The 21372-nt window shown below is 35.0% G+C and overlaps 1 protein-coding gene across 2 annotated transcripts in view; it reads right to left on the bottom strand.

Moving 5' to 3' along the window:
- The window catches only part of LOC148861232 (rhodanese-like domain protein), a 97793-nt gene that overhangs the window by 15275 nt on the left and 61146 nt on the right, over positions 1–21372 (bottom strand). For both annotated transcript variants that reach the window (XM_088986776.1, XM_088986775.1), the window contains one exon: positions 14754–14886. In XM_088986776.1, the coding sequence (XP_088842902.1) occupies positions 14754–14886 (133 nt within the window). The remainder of the gene's footprint in view (positions 1–14753; positions 14887–21372) is intronic.

Here is a 21372-nt window from a genome sequence, read left to right on the forward strand (position 1 = left end):
GGGTGTATACTGTTAAATACCTGCCAGATGGTAGTGTGGAGCGTCTGAAAGCCAGACTTGTTGCTAAAGGGTATTCACAGTTGTATGGAGTGGACTATATGGAGATCTTCTCTCCAGTGGCTAAGATTAGCTCTGTCCGTGTGTTAATTTCCCTGGCAGTTATGTATGATTGGCCCTTATTTCAACTTGACATAAAAAATGCCTTCCTTCATGGTGACCTTATAGAGGAGGTATATATGGAGCAACCACCTGGGTTTGTTGCTCAAGGGGAGGCTGGTAAGGTGTGCAGACTGAAAAAGGCAATTTATGGGTTGAAACAATCGCCTCGTGCTTGGTTCGGGAAGTTTAGTGAAGTGGTGAAGAATTTTGGAATGAAACAATGCCAGGTTGATCACTCAGTGTTCAGCTATGACTCAGAAGCTGGAAAGATTTTATTAGTGGTCTATGTGGATGATATTGTCATAACTGGCAGTGACAAATTGGGGATTGACAAACTCAAGGTCTTTCTGCAAAATCATTTTCAAACAAAAGACCTTGGGACATTGAAGTATTTCTTGGGTATAGAAGTTGCTAGATCAAGACAAGGTGTAAACCTGTGCCAAAGAAAATATGTTCTCGATCTATTGGACGAAACAGGACTGTTAGGTGCAAAACCGGCTGAGACTCCTATGGAACCAAATGTTAAGTTGAGCGGTGATATAGGGGGAATATTTGATGATCTTGGAAGGTATAGACGACTAGTGGGGAAGCTGAACTATTTGACTATCACGAGACCAGACATCTCCTTTGCAGTCAGTGTGTTGAGCCAATTTATGCAGAACCCTCGTATATCTCACTGGGATGCAGTTCTTAGAATTGTAAGATATTTGAAGGGAGCTCCAAGTCGTGGGCTATTGTATAAACAAGGAGGAAAACTTGAAGTAGTTGGGTACACGGATGCAGATTGGGCGGGCTCTGTGTCTGATAGAAGATCTACTACAGGTTACTGCACATTTCTTGGAGGAAATCTTGTGACGTGGAAGAGTAAAAAGCAGACGGTTGTGGCTAGAAGCAGTGCTGAAGCCGAGTACAGAGCCATGGCACACACTACATGTGAATTAGTGTGGTTGAGGAATCTCCTACAAGAAATCGGGTTCCACATGGATAAACCTATGAAGTTGTACTGTGACAATCAAGCTGCGCTCCATATCTCATCCAACCCTGTTTTCCATGAGAGAACAAAGCACATAGAGATTGATTGCCACTTTGTGAGGGAGAAGGTTCTTACTAGAGTGATAAGCACAGAACATTAAGCTCAGGTGATCAGTGGGCAGATTTGTTTACAAAAGCCTTAAGCTCAAGGAGAGTGAACTATATATGTAACAAGCTGGGATTATATGATATATATTCTCCAGCTTGAGGGGGAGTGTTAGAGTTAGCCGAATAAGGGTAGATTAGTCATCTCACCTTGGTTAAATTATGAGCTTATGTGGCAGTCTTATTAGAGGTTCTCTGTCCCATACTTAAGTAGGGGCAGTTTAGTCCTTGTACATTTAATTAGAAGCCTAATCACTATTAAGAGGTCGACTAATAGGGTTTAGCTATAAAGTTCGACAGTTCTTTCATCTTCTTCTTCTTCTCTTCTCTTTCTTCTTCTCCTTACTCGTTCGGACTACTGTAGCCACAGTAGCTACAGTGAAAACAATATATATATTAAAATTGGTTCGTCTATGTCAGCATGTCTCTCCTTTGAGAAAAGCTATTTATCTATTTTTGCTATTTTTTGCATTTTTCTTATTTTCTTTTGTTCTAAAAATATAAAACAGTAATCAATGCATATCTTGATTAGATTAATAAAGCTGCACACTATTAAAGAGACCTTTGGGTTTTCCAAAGCCTCTTATTTTAATGCATGTTATTATTACATTTAAAAATGACATTTAAGAGAGAGAGACCTTTGGGTTTTCCAAGGCCTCTTATTTGAATTCCTGTTATTATTACATTTGAGACAGAGAGAGAGAGAGAGAGTAATAAAAATATAAATCAAAAAACATAAATAGGTTGATGTTAAACAATCAAAAAATTATTAATTTAAAAATCCACTAAACTTTCACTAAAAGTAAATATTAACAAAACTTAGTAAATATTAAAAATGTGTTTCAATTCCACTTAAAAATCAAACTTAATAAACGCTAAGAAAAATAAGAAATTTAAATATAAAAATATTGTCAGTTTTAAACTTTTATTAATATTATTAAATAACTTATGAGTTCAGAGCTTTATTGTGGATAATAAACTCATTAAAAATGATAAAAATTAATGAAAATTTACAATGCAAAACCAATTTTATTAACAGTATTTTATTGCAAAAATTACTTAATAATAATGAGAAAATACCAACACCTAATTAAAAATAAGAAATTTAAATATCAAAATATTAATTGATAGTTTTAATAATATTATTACATAACTTTGTACTAATGCATTTTTAATTAATTAATAATTTTTAAGAGTTGAGAACTTTATTGTGCATAATGAACTTATTAAAAATGATAAAAATTAATGAAAATTTAAAATGTAGAACATGTTTAATTAGCATTATTTTATTGCAAAATTACTCATATGCAAAAGTTACTACATAATAATGAAAAAATACCAACAATTAATTAAAATTTTGGAAAATTCTAAAAATCCTAAACATAATTAAAATACTAAAAATAACTAAATACATTGAAAATTAACAATATTTTACATAAGGGTATTTACTAAAAATAATTAAAAAGTACAATTAGCTGAAAATTAGTTGTAGTTTTTATTAACTATGGTATTGATTTAGTTATTTAATTTATTTTTGCTGAAAGCAGATGCGAATTAATATTGTAGTGCCTAATATGTAAAAAAAACATGCTGAAAATACTGAAAATTATTGAAAAAAAAATACTTGTATGAAAAAATTACTGAATAATAATGAAAAAACACCAAAAATTAATTAAAAATCCGAAAGTTCTGAAAAACCTAAAGCTTAATTACAGTACTAAAAATAATTAAAAAATTTTAACTAATTTTATTTTATTGCAAAAATACTGAATAATAATGAAAAAATAATGCATTATAATTATTAATAGTAATATAATTAACAATAATTATAATTTAAGCAATAAATAGTAGAAAATTACATCTAATTACCAGAAAATTATATTTAATTAGTTTTAGCCAAGAAATTCGCAATATTTCTGAAAATATGATAATTTCTTAATAATTACAATATTTTAATAATTAATAAAAGATAACAAATCATTTATAACTTAAGCAACTATTAGATCTATAAAGTTGCAAGCTCAAGCAACTATTTTCTTTTGAGTTAGGTCTAGCCGGGATATGCACCATGCCCACACATTATCTGGGATATTCAGATTCGAAGTCTAATTGGGTTTCAAACTTTTGGAGTCCAATGATGGTTTTAGCAGATAGGGCCCAAGCTAAATAACCCCTAATAAATTCAACTTGGAACCTATATGCATACATAGTAAATATTATTATTTAATATTTAAATAACAAATTTTATATCAATATATATATAAATGTTATATATATTTTTATACTAGACTATAATTAAATAAAAAATTTAATTTGTAAAAAGCCATAGTTTTATAATTAACACTGGCCTCTTTGTCAACAGAAAATGTGCAAGCTCGAGCTTGAGCCTGGCTCGACCATCGGGCCTCAATCTTGAGCCTAAGCCTAGCCCTTATATAAAGCCCGAAGCTCGAGACCAAGCCCAAAGCCCGATCTGTACACAAAATGTCCTATTTTCAGCATACTTTTATAAGCTAATCTATATATATATATCTATATATATATATACATATATATATATATATATATATATATATATATTAAAATTGGTCCGTCCATGTCAGCATGTCTCTATTTTTTGCATTTTTTCTCTATTTTTTTCGCATTTTTCTTATTTTCTTTTGTTTTAAAAATATAAAATAGTAATCATTGCTTATCTTGATTAGATTAATAAAGTTGCACACTATTAAAGAGACCTTTGAGTTTTCCAAAGACTCTTATTTTAATGCATATTATTACATTTAAAAAAAGACATTTAAGAGAGAGAGAGACCTTTGGGTTTTCCAATGCCTCTTATTTTAATGCATGTTATTATTACATTTAAGAGAGAGAGAGAAAATAATAATATAAATAGGTTGATGTTAAACAATCAAAAAAATATTAATTTAAAAATACACTAAACTTTTAACTAAAAATAAATATTAACAAAACTTGGTAAATATTAAAAATGTGTTTCAATTCCACTTAAAAATCAAACTTAATAAACGCTAATAAAAATAAGAAATTTAAATATAAAATATTAATTGACAATTTTAATAGTAATTTACTGCAAAAATTACTGAATAATAATGAAAAAATACAAACAACTAATTAAAGGTAAGAAATTTAAATATAAAATATTAATTGATAGTTTTAATAATATTATTAGATAACTTTGCACTAATGCATTTTTAATTAATTAATAATTTTTATGAGCTAAGACATTTATTGTGCATAATGAACTCATTAAAAATGATAAAAATTAATGAAATTTTAAAATATAGAACATGTTTTATTAGCATTATTTTATTGCAAAATTACTCATGCAAAAATTATTGAATAATAATGAAAAATACGAACAATTAATTAAAAATTTGGAAAATTCTAAAAAGCATAAACATAAATAAAATACTAAAAATAACTAAAAGATATTGAAAATTAACAATATTTTATATGAATAAGGGTATTTACTAAAAATAATTAAAAAATACAATTAGCTGAAAATTAGTTGTAGTTTTTATTAACTATAGTATTTATTTAGTTATTTAATTTATTTTTATTGAAAGCAAATGCAAATTAATATTATAGTGACTAATATGTAAAAATAAATGCTGCAAATACTGAAAATTATTGAAAAAATACTCCTATGCAAAAGTTACTGAATAATAATGAAAAAACACCAAAAATTAGTTAAAAATCCAAAAATTCTTAAAAAACCTAAAGCTTAACTAAAGTACTAAAAATAATTAAAATAATTAATTAAATGTATTTTTTGCAAAAAATACTGAATAATAATGAAAAAATAATGCGTTTTAATTATTAATAGTAATATTATTAACAAAAAATTATAATTTAAGCTAAAAATAGTAGAAAATTACATTTAATTAGAAAAAAAATTATATTTAATTACCAGAAAATTATATTTATTGGTTTTATCCAAGAAATTAGCAATATTTTCTGAAAACATGATAAGTTCTAGAAATTACTGTATTTTAAATAAATACAGTAATTTAATAATTACAATATTTAAATAATTAGGTCTAGCCGGGATATGCACTACGCCCACACATTATCTGGGATATTCAGATTCGAAGTCTAATTGGGTATCAAACTTTTGGAGTCCAATGATGGCTATTTAATATTTAAATAACAAATTTTATATCAATATATATAAATGTTATATATATTTTTATACTAGACTATAATTAAATAAAATTTTTAATTTGTAAAAAGCCATAGTTTTATAATTAACACGGACCTCTTTGTCAACAGAAAATGTGCAAGCCCGAGCCTGAGCCTAGCCCAACCATCGGGCCTAGATCTTGAGCCCAAGCCCAAACCTTATATAAAGCCCAAAGCTTGAGCCGAGCCCAAAGTCCGATCTATACACAAAATGTCTTATTTTCAGTATACTTTTATAAACTAATATTATATTAATTTAGTAAAACTTAATAAACTAAATTATATTTCCTAATAGTAAATTGATATTTATTAATAATTTAAGAAGTATATTTATTAAATATAACATAAGTACTTTTTTATAAATGTAATAGTATTGGGTTGGGCTTATTTGAGAAAGCTCAAGCTCGAGCCTACGAACCTGAAATTTTGTCCAAGCCTGAAAATTTAAACATATATGTAATACTATATATGTAATAGTATCGGGTCAGGTCAGGCTGGGCCATCGGGCTACCCGGTCCATGAATAGGTCTAATTGTATATATAAACAATTGCATTCATCAAAAATCATATGAAATAAAAACTTAAACATCTTTTTCAATTTTTTTTAATTGACTTCTCATAGCTTGGCCCGGTCCGCGGCCTGGCCTGACCCAAGGCTCAACCCATGGAGCAGCCCGACCCATGGCACGACATGGGCCCGTGCGGCCTCAGGTCGTGGGCCTTGCCGAACCGACCCCCCAAATTATCCTAGGGGAGAGAGGCACGACCTAGGACGCCCCGTGGGCTAGCACGACATCGTATTGTCGTGTCGGCCCAACACGACCCAATTTACACCTCTACTTGAACCCACCCAATACTGAGGACGGGACGAGGAAATTCGAGGGCTCCCCATCCTTGATGAGTAGGGTGCCTTGCCCCTAAACTTGCCCGACATTGGGGAGTGGTTGCCTTGCCCTAAACCCGCCTAACATTGGGGACGAGGCAGGAATGGAATAGAGTGTCTTGACTATGAAGCAGGGATAGGGATGGGGTGCCCCACCCTGAACCTACCCCGTTATCATTCCTATTAAATTGTTAATTATTAGTGAAATTAATAAAAATGTTAGCTTTTGTAATTATTTTTATTTATTTAAAGTTAATCAAAATTTCATTTAAAAATAATAAAAATAATAACGATTGTCAAAATTACTAGAAATTATTAATAAAACTAAATTTTAAAAATTATTTATTCATATTAAATTAATAATAATTATTTTATGTAAATCAACATTAAATGAAAAATACAATTATTAAAATTTTAAATATTAATAATAACTTTGAATACTTTAGTTAATTAACAACAAATACTAATTATTAATAGTAAATAAAATTATTAAATCTTTCAGATTCCCCGTGCATCGTATGGGTCCCCACTAGCACTATAATATATCCTGATTGGAACCAACATTAGAACTCTTGGTAGAAACAATAATTGAAAGCAACCAAAAACCAATATTAACCATTAAAGAATCAACACAAAGAAACTACTTCCTTTGCACCAGAAATCTATGTATATAACATCCAAAAAATGTTCATGGAGAAAGATAGAACCCTAAGGAAATCAATAAGTCCACAAAAGACCCCCTCTCACATTCCTTTTTACTGTCACAACAAATATCAAACAACCAGTTACCTTTAGGACTGATGAAACTACCCAAAAATCAAAAATAGGGTGGGCAAAAAATATAGAGGAATTTTTTTCCTGAAAAAATAATACAGCTCAAAAATACTTAAACAATATATACTGTATCACACAATCAGTTCGAACAAGAGAGCACAACTAGTTTAGGGAGAAAATAGAAATCTATCGACCTCTCCCTAGAGAGTCAAAACATATATGAAATATAAGTATTTACAAAGAAGCCCTTGTGGGGTAAAGAAGAAAAAAAAAAGAATACTATGATAGTGTACAACAAGGATTATAGAACTAAGGTACAACATCAAGATTTTTCACACTCTCCCTCAAATTGATGCGAGTGCATTAGCATCAGTTTTCCCATAAGAAATAGATGTTTGGATCTCGTAATGGCCTTTAGTGAAGATGTTAGCAATCTACAAATCTGAGGCCACATGAGGAAGGGAGATAGAGCCAACAAGAAACAAGTCTTGAATAAAGTGGCAATCCACCTCAATGTGCTTTGTCTTTTCATGAAAGATAGGGTTAGAAGCAATCTTTATAGTACTGGTGTTGTCTGCATGCAAAGGGATAGGTATAGAGATAGGATGACCAAGGTTGGTAAGTAGGGATTTAATCCACACAGTTTCACTGCACAACAACAATATTGCCCTGTATTCAACTTCTGTAAAGGACTTGGAGACAGTTTGTTGTTTATTGCATTTCAACAAGATAAGAGAATTACCCATGAAAACACACCACCCAATAGTGGAGCGACGAGTATCGGGACAACCTACCCAATCAGCATCAGCGTAGTCCCTCAAATGGATAGGAGAGGATGAGGAGAAGAATAATCCTTGTGATAAAGTGCCATGAACATAGCGGATAATCCAATGGATAGCAATCAAATGGGATCGACAAGGAGTAGATACAAACTGACTAACCTGAACCGCATGAGGGATATCAGGGCGAGTCATAGTGAGATATATAAGAGTAGGGGTGCTCACAATTCAGTTAACCGAACTGTGGGTCTAATTTTGAAACCGAACCAGTATGAGTAGTTTCTAGAAAACCGGTAACCGAAACCGAACCGAAGTCGATCGGTTTATAGGTTCAGTTTGTCGATTCTTAGGTTTTTTAAATTTACAATATATATTATAAAAAATATATAAATATATAATAAAAAACTAGAAAGATATAAAATATTATATTTTAAATAATAAATAATATATTATATATTATAAATACATATTTATTAATTTATAATGTATAGAAAATATAAAATATATAAAATATATACACATAAAATATATATTAATTTAAAAAACTGATACCTTCGGTTTTTTTTTAATTTAAAAAATACCAAACCAACTAATTTAGTTAACCAGATTTTTGGTTCGGTTTCAGTCAGTTTTTCTTGCTCACCCCTATATAAGACCCCACTAGTTGACAATAGACAGAGGCATCAGTGAGCAAGGGTCGTTCTGAGTTGAATAATTTAACATTAAGCTCCAAGGGAGCACCAACCAACTTGTTATTAGTAAGGCCGACCAACTTGACAAGATCTAAAGCATATTTGTGTTGGCAAATGAAATATCGCCGATAATTTCTTTGGACTTCAAGTCCTAAGAAATAGGTGAGAAGACCAAGTCCTTCATGTGAAAGGATCTATGAAGAAGAGACTTGAGGTCTTGAATTCCTTCTACATCATCTCGTCAACAACATGTCATCCACATATAAGAGGAGAATTGTAATACCTTGAGGCCTTTTCCAACATCTACAACATCTCTGAATTTCTTAAACCATGCCCGAGGAGTTTGCTTCAACCTATAGAGAGATTTCTAAAGGCAATAGACAAGAGATGGATCATTGTAGTACCTAGGAGGGGAGGGGGTTTCATGTAAACTGTTTCCTTCAAATGTCCATGTAGAAAGGCATTTACCACATTTAATTGATAGATAGACCATTAGTGCATAGTAGAGAGGGCCAGAAGAACACGAACCGTAGTGATCATGGCCACGGGAGCAAATGTCTCTTTGTAATCAATGCCATACTCTTGTCTACAACCTTGAGCCACAAGGCGGGCTTTGTATCGATCCAAGGAGCCATCAGATTTCAACTTAATAGAATAAACCCACTTGCTCCCAATAAGAGAGTCATCAAAAGGAGCGGGAACAAGGTCCCAAGTGTCATTCTCATGCAAGGCCTGAATCTCTGCATCCATGGCATCTTTCCAGTGGGGATTGCTAATGGCCTGCTAGTAAGAACGAGGAATATCTGTCGAGACAAGACAACAGAAAAGGAACCATGGTTTGAAGGGAAACAATAGTGTTCAGGGAGTTTAGAAACACAAGTAGAACATCGTAAAGGAACAGAGGTATCACTTACGGGATTAGCGGTGGCAAGTTGAGGATCTGGACTGAGAGGAAGGAGGGTTGTAGGCGTAGGTGCTAGATCACGAACTCGCTTGCAAGAGAATGCAAGAAGATCCCTTCACAACCGTTGAAAATGGAGCATCCTGTGAATCAAAGCCATACTTTGTAGTTGGGACTGTAGTACCCCACAAAGGCAAACATAACTGACTAGGCTGAGAATTTAGAACGGTTCCCAATAGGGAAGATGTACAAAACACAAGCATCCAAAGACATGAAGGTTGGAGAGATAGGGAGGAGAGCCAAACTGTTTCTAATGAGATAGCCAGAACAGATGAAGGTACACATTAATTAGATACAGAACCATACTAGCTGCCTCCGCCCAAAATGAAGGTGGTACATGTGACTCTTGAAGAAGAGTTCTCACAACACTGAAAATGTGCTCATTATTTTGTTCAACTACACCATTTTCAAAAGGTGAGGTAGCATATTCAGCCTTGTGAGGAAATGGCAAAATATGACTTACTCAAACAAGTAACACAAGATGTATCAAAAGTTTGCAAGGAGGGAATTTATTCTAATGAAACGGAGACAATGTTATTTCTTTGACCAAAACCAAAATTCAATGAAGAAGAACTGAAATAAGCAGATGATTGTGCTGATTGAGATCCCTTGAATTCCAGGGCAAACAAGCATCCCAGTCTATGCCCCTTCCCTTTCACCTTCCCAATGCACCGGTCCTGAATCAAACAACCATCAAAAGAAAAGATTAAAATGTGATCTTCATCAACCAATTGACCAACTGAAACAAGGTTAGTAGTAAGTTTGGGAACAAAGAAGGTTTTAGTAAGGGAAAGAGAAGATGAGGGTGAGAGCTTCAAACACGAGTCATTATTCCCAATGATATTTAGTTTCTCAGCATTGGCAATAACAATGTGCTTATGATGGGTCTCCGAAGATTTATTTGAAGGTTCGGGGTAGGCTCCAATCATATGAATGGTAGCCCCATAATCATTTATCCGAACAAGTGAATAAGAGGAACAATAACCAGAGAACACATTAGATAAGCCAATAGCAAAAAATGCAGATGAGATAGCAGAGGATACCAATTCTCGTATCTCTTCCCTGTTCATGGAAGCAAAGGATTCACCTTTGACACTGGGTGCATCAATCGTCTGTCCTTCAGATACCTAGTAAGCCCATTGTTGATTCTTCTTCATACTACCTTTGGAGGGACAAACGGGACAATCTAGAATGATATGACCATTTTACTTACAGTATGTGCAAACAGTTTTCTTCTTGTAGTGTGAAGCGATATGTCTAAAACATTTATATTCATAACATTGGGATTTAGACATATCCTTTCCACTAGATTTCTTACTCCCCTGTGCAATAAAAACTAATTCATCCCTATATTCATGTTGCTTCCCTTCCAAATTTGCATCAATCAGAAGTCTCTCTTCTCTCAGCAACTCTCCCATCACAGAATCTTAACCTAGCAGTGTACCCCTACTCAGAATATTGGACCGAATAATCCCATATTCAGGTCTGTCTCATGAAGAAATGGTTCACCTTCCTCCTCTCAAAGTGCTTTTATATATACTTAACACACTCTACTGAATCAGATGGCTCAATGTGAAATAGTTCATATTCTACCCATAAATTATGAAAGCCTGCATAGTAATCCTGTATCTTTTTGTCTCCCTAGCAATAGGTAAATATTTCAAACTCAATTTGGTATTGTCTTGGCATATTGGAGTGATGATAGACCTTCTTCAAGTAAGAATACATATCATAGGCTGTTCGCTTTCTCCTCATAGGAATAGTAATGTGTAAGGTTTTAAATTTCGCAACATATCGGCCGATACGTATCATTTCGTAAGAGTTCCTATACACGGAACATGTCTAATAACAAGGTTTTGTATTTTTTCGTTTGTATCGGACTGATACGGGTCCGTATCGGCTTTGTATCGGGCCGTTTCGAGTATGTATCGGTCGATACAATTCGAAACGTGCCTATACATACCCAAAACGGGCCGATACGCATTATGTATCAGTCGAATTTAATTTCCCTCTTCTTTTTAAATTTAAATTTCATTTATCTCTTCTATCTCATTAATATCAATTTTAATTAAGTCTTAAAGTTTAGGACGTCACTAAATGCTAATATAATTTAACTAAATGCTCATTTAAGTTACCTTTGATTACAACATTTAACAATGTCATTAAATGTTATTTAAGTGAAATAACTTGTTAACAATCACAAACCAAATGTAACAAGTTTCAAACCCAAGCCATTTGCTTATAACAATAATTAATTAACCATTATGCCAACATTAATTACTTATTAGAAAGACATGTCTTTTTATACTTAAGTAATCTTTCTTGCCTTGGTGGATGTTTCCTGACAAATGCTATAAATTTGATTATTAATATTTATATAATAATAAGATGAATACAAGTTATGTTGATTTATTAAAAATTAAGGTATATATTAACTTGTATACATAATAAATATTATCTAATTCTATATATAATAAATATTAACTAATAAATGATTTCAAAAAAAATATTAACTAATAAATATTAGTATAAATACAAACATTTTAGTTCTATTATTTTTTCAATGGTTACTAATTATATCCCGATACTTTATATAAATCATTAAAGAATGGTTTTATGTTCAAATAAATTAGTTATACTCACATAAAACTCATTTTTATTATTGTTCATATTTTTAAGGATTTTTTTCGATTTTCTAGTGTATACATGCATATCTTGATTTTTCGTCTGTATCTATACGTTTCCAAAGCGTATCTCGATAGTCTCTTAAAATTACCTTTCCGATACACCTTGCGTTTCCGATACTTTGAACCTTGGTAATGTGAAAAACAACAAAGCTGAGAATCCAAGAGATAATTTTCCCATTGACAAGTTTCCATTGTGAAAATGCCTTAGTATCTGGTTCATCAGGTTTATTAACAGCCCCGTTTAAGTATCCTTCGAGCCCTTTTCCTACAACAACAAAGTCAAAATGGAACTTCAACATGCTGTAGTTAGTCCCATTGAACTTCACCGGCATAATGTCCTCCTTTTCAACCATTTCAATCAAGAAAAAAAAAACCATCTAAGAGTGAAGTAACAGTCCTGGTAACTAATTTCAAGGATTGTTAATCTCTATATTTGATCCAAAGATTATGCAATTGCTGAAATCATTGTCCCAGCAATCAACCAAGAGAATCTATCAGAAGAGACTCTTGACAGCAATGCCAAAGCAAACAATACAGAGAAATGGCAAAGAGATCAGGCCCAACTAGGGGTGGCAATTTTCCCCAACCCAACGGGGTCAGGTATGGGGGACACTTTGGCAGGGCCGGGGTCGGGGATGGGGCGACCCCTGAATCCCCGATCAGGTTCGGGGACGGGGATGGGGAATGCAATCCCCACCCCGACCCGCCCCCGATTAATATTATAATTATAAGTTATATATCATATATAATATAATATTATATATTATATTATATTATATATGATATAATTATAATAATTTGTAATTTATTCGTAAAACAGTAAAACACTCAAAAACCCTTCAACTAAAGTTCTAAAAATTAACTAAGTTTTCGACTGAGAGAAGAGACTAGAGAGGCGACTCAACCAGTAAACCCTAGCTTTGTCTTTGTCACCAACTCACCGACCGCCATCGCTAACTGTCGCCATTGCCCACTCGCCCGTCGGACATCGAACAGAGGAGAGGAAGAGATACTCGAATCCCAAGTCTTGACGAAGGCCAGAGAACTAAGAGAAGAGATACTCAAAGAACAAAGATCTTCCTTCAACCTTCGGACTCTCTCTCATCGTCGACCTAAACTCTCGCAACGGTCCCCTCTCTCTCTCTCAGTTTCAGTCTTTCATACTCTTAGTCTTTCTCTCAATTTTTAAAATTAATGTCGTGATGAGAAAATAAAAAGAGAGAAGATGGGAAATCCGGGGATTTGGGTCTCCAATGGGGAATTCAACCCCGTCGGGGTCGGGGATGGAGGGGGGAATCCTTTCCCCGTCGGGGATCGGGGACGGGGATGGGGGTGATTTGGGGGTCAGGGTCGGGGATGGGGAATGTAATCCCCACCCCGAACCCACCCCGTTGCCATTCCTAGACCCAGCAGATATATATATAGTCATTCACCTCAGTTATGCAACTCATAGAGATATACCAAGCTATGAACGAATCAGAATCCTTCAAAAAAAGGATCCAACCTGATATTTTTGAGTGATATCAGTCAAAACCAGCAGAGTTTCAGGACTGTTGAACTGAAGAGAAGGAAAATACTCTCCAGAACTGAATCCAAAATACAACTGAGTGGTTTAAGGAGTGAGAATACCCTAGCGCAACTCTAAAACTAGGGTTCTCAGAAACAAACGATATCAGATTGAGCAGATAGGTCAGATTCACCAACCTGATATGCAGATTCCCTAAATACTTGTCCAATCATAATGAAATTTTCTAAGTAAACCCGGTCTGGGTGACATACCAGTTAAAGTTTCACTTCGAACAGAGTTCTATGAAGTTTTCCCTTGCTGAAATCGCAGAACAGAGTAACCAGGATTAGGGTTGACTGAAACAGCCCTAGCTTCAGTCGATGAGTCCAGAAACTAGCAAGGTTTGAGAGGTTAATGAGTGAGCATGGAGCAGAAACAGTCTATGGAGCAACCTGCTCTGATACAATGTCACACAATCAGTTTGAACAAGAGAGCACAACCGGTTTAGGGAGAAAATAGAAATCCATCGACCTCTCCCTAGAGAGTCAGAATATATATATATACACAGAGAGGCCCTTGAGGGGTAAAGAAGAGTAAAAAGAAGGAAAGGATACTATGATAGTGTACAACAGGGACTATAGAAGTAAGGTACAACATCAGGATTCCTTGCATACTGATCAAGAAACATGCCATGGATCAAACCTTCCATATTTCATGAAGAACATAGTGAGTGGAATCGAGGACTAGATAAACTCAAAACTCATTTTTGTCAATTTCTTGGTAGAAACAAAAAAGAAAAACCCAAAATATCCAACCATAATCTCAAGAAAATGAGATTTAGACCAAAATATCTCCATAAATTATGGGCAACGAACTGGTAAAAAATCTCTAAGATTCAAGGTAGTCACCTTGTACAGTTCTTGATGTCAAGTCAATGATAAGACAAATCCAACTAGTATTTTAAGTATTCAAACCTGGCAACTGCCACACACCAAAACCAACATCCGACAATAAGTGCATCTGCATCTTGATGAATAATCATCATAAGGAGAACCACAGAGTAGGCATGATCCAATAATGTCTTTATCTGAGCTTCCAACAGAAATTCTGCGGCATACATGGAAGTTTGAGTAAGTACTTCAAACAATAAAAAGAAGTAAATAAGCTGCCATTCCAAAATAAGGATATAGATATTGGATAAAGTTAAATTAGTTCTTCATGCAGAACATAACAATACACAATTACTAAAACTAACCAAAAAAATGTAAACAAAAAATCAGCCCAGCCAGGTCAATACAGTTCAACCAACTAGCCCCAAAACTTGACCAAACAATGTTATTTATCAGTAAAATGTTAGAACCTCTATCAGATTTGAATAAAATACATGGTTGTCATTGCCATTGGCATTGGCAGAGCCATCAGCAATAACAGCAGCTTTATCTGAACTGAAGAGTTGGCTCTTGGATACATCAATACTATTTTGGTTTTTCCCCAAGGTTTAAAATTTTGATTTCACTGAAATGTTGGCCCTTGCGAGAAAGGAGAAACATCAAATGGACATCTAATTTTTTGGTTTCACGAAAATGTGCAAATTCTGTAAAAGTTTAGAGAACATTATATTATACTATACTAATCATTCTAAATTAAAACAACCAAGTAGGAATATAACTGAATATATACAATGATAATTTAATAATAATAGTATAGTGAATTGAGAAATGGATGTCACCTAGAGAATTAGACTGGGATGGATATGACCGAGGAGTGAATCAGGAGTCCTATGCAATAGGAGAATAAACTTAAGCTAAAAGGAAATTTTGATAAAACAGTTATAAGGCCAACAATGACGATGACAGGAGGCCCACTTCTGAGTATTGTACATTGCTTGGGGGCAGTCTAGTCTACTAGAGTAAGAAACAGTTTGTCCTTTTGTCGTTGTTCATTCTAGTGTAGAAGCCAAATATAGAGGACATGGCTTATGGAGTGTCAAAGATTCTACAGGTTAGATCCCTTCTTGGTGAACTGGGAATTGACTATAAAACCCCATGATGCTGAATTTTGATAATCAGGCGGCCATCAATATTGGTCATTACCCAATTCAGCATGATAGGACAAAGTACATCGAAGTTGATAGACACTTTATACAGGAAAGAGTAGTCTTTGGGGAAGTTTGCCTTCCATTCATTGCTTCAAAAGAGCAGCTAGCAGACATTCACAAAAGGGGTTCCTAAATCCAAGTTGCAACACCATATTAACAAGTTGGGCATGATTAAAATCATCAAAAAAGAAGTTGGGCATGATTAACATCCATGCTCAGCTTGAGGGGGAGTGTTAAGAAGTTGATTATTCTTCTTATATACATGCTGACATGTCATAGTTTATATTTTTTATTATTATATTTATTTTGTACACACTCTAGGAGGTAGTAGGGTATTCTTCTAATTTTACACATCATATAAATAATAAAGAATAGGGCTGTTATACTGCCCAAGACAGATTCTCCCAACGTTCTCTTTTCCTCCCTTTGTTCTTCCTCTACTATTCTCTTTTCTTCCTACTATTTTATCTCTAGTTTTTCCTTTATTTTATTTTCTATGAAACTCTAGTCTGATCAAACTTTACAAGTATTTCCCAAGTGTCATTGATCTCCTCCTCGTTTTTCCCCACGGAAAGACATTGTTGGTATCCTGCCCATTTTCTCTCCTTTCATCAAGTATGATGCTTGCATGGGTAATAAGGTTCTTTTTTGCGAGGACACGTGGATTGGAAAATCTTCCCTTAAGGATAGATTCCCGAACATCTATTCCCTCTCTTTGAACAAATTTCAAGTTATTTCTTCTTTTCGTGTCTCTGAGGATTCTTGGGATCTGAGACTAAGGAGAGGTTTGAGGGACTCAAAAGTGGGATTGGCAAATGAACTTTTTTCTCTTCTAAACTCAGTTTTTCTGGACAATTCTTGTCCTAATAGTAGAATTTGGACTGAAACCTCTTCAGGTTGTTCTTTCTTGTTCTTCCTTTTTCAATGCTCTAGTGCTCCCTTCTAACCTGGCCACCTCCTTTCCTATTAAAGAAGTCTAGAGTGCTCTGATACCTCCAAAGGAAAGGGCTTTTTGTTGGGAAGTGGTTCTCCAAAAAATTAATACCTTGGAAGTGCTTCAAAGAAAAAGACCAAATTGGTGCTCGTCCCCACATGTCTATAACCTTTGCTTGAAGAATGGTGAGACGATGAATCACCTATTAATTTCTTGTCCTTTTAGTGCTCTCACATGGGTGTTAGACAGTTTATGCCCTTGACTCCAATCAGATTGATGTACATTTTGACATTTATTGTAAATGAATAAAATACATAATTGATCTGTGTTATCTATGGTGTGTTTCTGTGTAATACCCTTAAGCCGGACACTTATGAGACTCGTGTTAGTTTAAATTCTTCATAGTCGTTGGATAGAATTGGGGAGGTTTATCCTGCCAAGGCTGACACTAATGTGCTGCCAAGTCGGTTGGGGTGGCCTATCTCAGCTGCCAGAGTGAGACTTGAAGCACATGTAGTGTGAGTTTTCTTGAAACCCTGAACCGGACCATTTTCCAGTTATGCCCTGGACCTTGGAGACAGATGGGCAAAATTGGAAAGTTACACCTAACCCCTAGACTCAATTATGGTAATGCACTAAGTATTGGATTGGGCTGCCTTTGATATATCAATCAGTGAGATCCTTAGCAGGGGTCAAAACCTGGGTATGTTAGGGCAGTCTGAGAATTCAGCCCCTTTGTCGGACAAAGTGAATGATCAGGGAATGCACTCTATCTGATGGAAACCTAAACTGCCAGCAGTTGATTTCAAACTTGTTGAGATTTGTTTTGCAATATATATTTATATAGAGATATACATATATATTATGGCTTCACAAAATGTTTGCAAAAGGTTTTAATTCCCAGGATCCATGTGAGTAGAGAGTGCAACACTGCACCTTGCAGCCAAGGGAGAGGTTCTCTCTTATCGGGCAGTGTTTGATCATTATGGGCCGAGAGGTTAACTGTAAGACCATTTAGGGTTTTTACCTAATGGGCTAATCTCACTTAAGTCCATAGTCCTTGGGGCTTCATAAGGTGGCTGGACCCAGGGACCATTTAGTGTAAATGTTGGGCCTACTAAGAAACCATACTGATGGGCTCAAGGGTTCATTGTCCTCAGCAGTGAATTCGGCCAAACCTTGTAACAGAGGCTAGGCTGAACCCATATGGCTTTTGTGGAGATCAATGCTAGGGTCCCACGCCATACAAAGAGAGCCAAGCTAGCCAGCAAATTAAAGGGGAAGTGAGCCTAATGACTTAATGGGCCTAAAGTCCAATTCAAACTGGCTTAATGAGATTAATAAGAGATGGATGTATTTGAGTTTAGATCTGCTTCTAGATCAGCAAGAGGATAAGATGTCTTATCCTCTTAGGAGTTCTGATCCAAATAAAGATTTGGATCAAAGAACCCTCTCCTGATATGATTAGGAAGCTGATCCAAGAAGGACTATAAATAGAGGGAGAAATCCTTCTATTAAACACTTTTTGCAAATCTAGATCTTCTCTCTGTTCTTGCCGCCCTACCCAATTCGATCTCCACATTCTTGGACTGATCAAGAAAGCTTCTTGATTCTGATTCTTGCTAGAAGGATCAGATCTGAAGTTGTGCTCACATCCCTATGAGATCCTTGCTGAAGGATTGCAATTCTTGTTGAAGAATTTCTTTGTCGATCCTGCCTCACCTAAGCTGTGTCATCTTCAGGGAAGTGGGATTTGGTACCCTCTTTGGGCGTGAACACCTATGTTGGGAGCTACTTACGTGGATTCCGGATCAGGTATATCCCTCCCTTATTCTTGGTTTCAAATTTGGTCCAGTTTGTTTCAAGAACAAACCTTGAAAAATGTAGTTTTTCTAAATCCGGGAATAGAATTCCTAGAAGGGAGAAAGAAATTTTTGAAATTTTGCCCAGCCACCCTGCATGGTTCAGCCATCCATATGATGGCGCTCCCTTCCCTTCAATGGGATTGGTTCTCCTCTCTCTCTTTGACTGCAGGTGGAATCCCCCCTCGAGTGTAGTGGATTTATTTTGACCCCAACTTTTTCCAACAACCAAAGAAGAAGGAAAAGGTGATGTGGAGGACAACGAGGGCAGCTATCTTGTGGGTAGTATGGGAAAAGAGGAATAACAAGATTTTCCAAGGGATAGAAAAATAAGCTCCTGAACTTATAGAAGGGATCCATGTCAAGGCCATTCATTGGCTGAAAACTCTATAGAAGCAAGGATGTTCTATAGATGACTTGAATAGAGGTTGGAGTATTTTAGCAAGGTCTTTTGCTTCATCATCTACCATACAAGCAATTTGGTCCCCTCCTTTGCAATGTAATGTGAAACTAAACTTTGATGGTAACTCTGTTGGGAACCCTAGACCATCTAGACATGGGGGTGTGTTTAGAGATGCGGGAGGAAGAATCCTGGCTATGCGTTTTGGTCCAATAGGACTGGGGGACTCGCTTAGAGCTGAAGTGATGACCCTCCTCCAGGGGCTCAGATTGGCTAAGCAATTGGGTATTAAATAGCTAGAAGTGAAGGGAGACTCAAACTTAGTAGTAGGTTGGTTGCAAACAAATAGGTTGGGAACGTGATCCCTTATACAACCTATAAGGGAATTACTAAGCCTCACAAGGGAGTTGGGCACACATGTAAATTGGACTAGGAGATCAACAAATGCTTTAGCTGACAATCCAACAAAGCAAGGGGTGAATCAGAAGTCTTTGTTTTGGGTTGTGTTGTAATTTGAATTTATGATCAGGGGTCACCTTACACTAATTTGAATTTCTGTTTTTAAGCTAATGAAAGTTATTGTTTCCAATAAAAAAAAATCCCCCTTCTCTTGGAGCTCCTATCATCAGGCTTGGTTTTTACTATAAATAGCAAATTGTGAATTTACGACAAATAGTAATTATGGAGATTTATATAGATAGTAAATTTGCAATTACTATCAATAGTACTTTCATTTTCATAAAATAGCAATCATGCGCCAACCTTAAATTCCCTGATTCTTGGAGAAAATTGCTTGATAGTAAGTTTGCAATTATTATTGCTTGGGGGCAACTACTTTCGTTTTCCTAAAATAGCAATCATGTATCATCTGCCCATTAATTACCCTCCTTAAGCTTATAATACATTTCTTTTTTATACGAATATTAAAATATTTTTCATTAGGCCCGTAAAGCCCAGAAGCCCAGCCTGGTCCCATGTAGGAACAGGCTTGGGCTTGTAATTTAGGCCCCATTGCTAGCCCAGGCCTAGGCTGAGGTCTATTGGTTGATAATTGGTGAAGAAATTATTCATTCTTAATTGCCTAATTTTAAATAATAATTTGGAGAACTAATTGAAGGTTGGTTGGTCTCAAGAGAAGAGTATTGAAACTTTGCCAAAAAAAAAAATCAAAAACTATAGAAAATTTTTGGGTAAATTACAAAGACCCCCTTGTACTATGGGATCAATGACAAAGTCCCCCCTATACCTTTTTTGCGACAAAGACCCCCTGAACTTTAGTTGTTAGACAAAGACCCCCTTCCATTAATGTTCTGTCAATTAACTTCGAAAAAAATTTCATCCAACTGTTTAAAATTTTTTAAATGTCCAAACTACCCTCTTTATGTTATTCATTGTCTTCTCCATTGAAGTTAGGTGAAATGGCTACAATAAAAACAAAGGTTTTGAAACATTCAAGGAATGTTACCGATTAGGGAATTCGATTCTATAGACAACATTATGAGACTATGTAGATTCCCAATTTCTTTTGGTATATTTCCTTGAAGATGATTTTCACCCATTACTAGCAGAGAAAGTTGAGTTGAGAGATTACCTATCGAGGAGGGAATAGGACCAGTGAGTTGGTTTGTAGCAATAGAAAAAACTTGTAGAAGGGTGGAATTTTGCAATGAGGTGATGAAATCCAATCCGTTTTCATCGTTGCTTACCAAACCATTGATCTCAAGATTCATAATTAAAAGATTTGGAGGATTCCAGAGCAGGGCTACCTGTCCTATGAATCGGTTGGATGAGAGATCAAGTCATTTCAGGCTTGAAGCATTGGAGAGAGATGTAGGGATTGGTCCTTGTAGCAAGTTACCACCCACAAACAAGGTACCTAGATTGGGTAAAGTAGAGAACAAATTGGATGGAAAATGACCTGAAAACTTGTTCTTGGCCAAGCTCATGATTATTAAAGAAGAAAGATTGTATAGACAGGTGGGAATCTCACCTGAGAGATTGTTATCAGCTAAGCTTAATTGTAACAAGAAATGGAGCTGACCTAATTCACTTGGAATGAATCCTTGTAGATTGTTTGAGAGAAAGATGAGGTTGTTAAGAGAGGAAAGGTTTCCAAAGGAAGAAGGGATTGAACTCGTAAGGTTATTCTTTACAAAAGTCAAATCTTGAAGGTTGGATAGCATACCTAATTCTGGTGGGATTGACCAGTAAAACTGATTATCAGACAAATCAAGAAGCCCAAGCTTAGAACAAAGGCTAAGCAAGGACGGTATGGTTCCACAGATGACATAGGAAGCTA

This window comes from Nelumbo lutea, chromosome 4, assembly GCF_056320005.1.
Source record: "Nelumbo lutea isolate HS-2025 chromosome 4, American lotus-T2T, whole genome shotgun sequence".
In the NCBI taxonomy this organism is placed as follows: Eukaryota; Viridiplantae; Streptophyta; class Magnoliopsida; order Proteales; family Nelumbonaceae; genus Nelumbo; species Nelumbo lutea.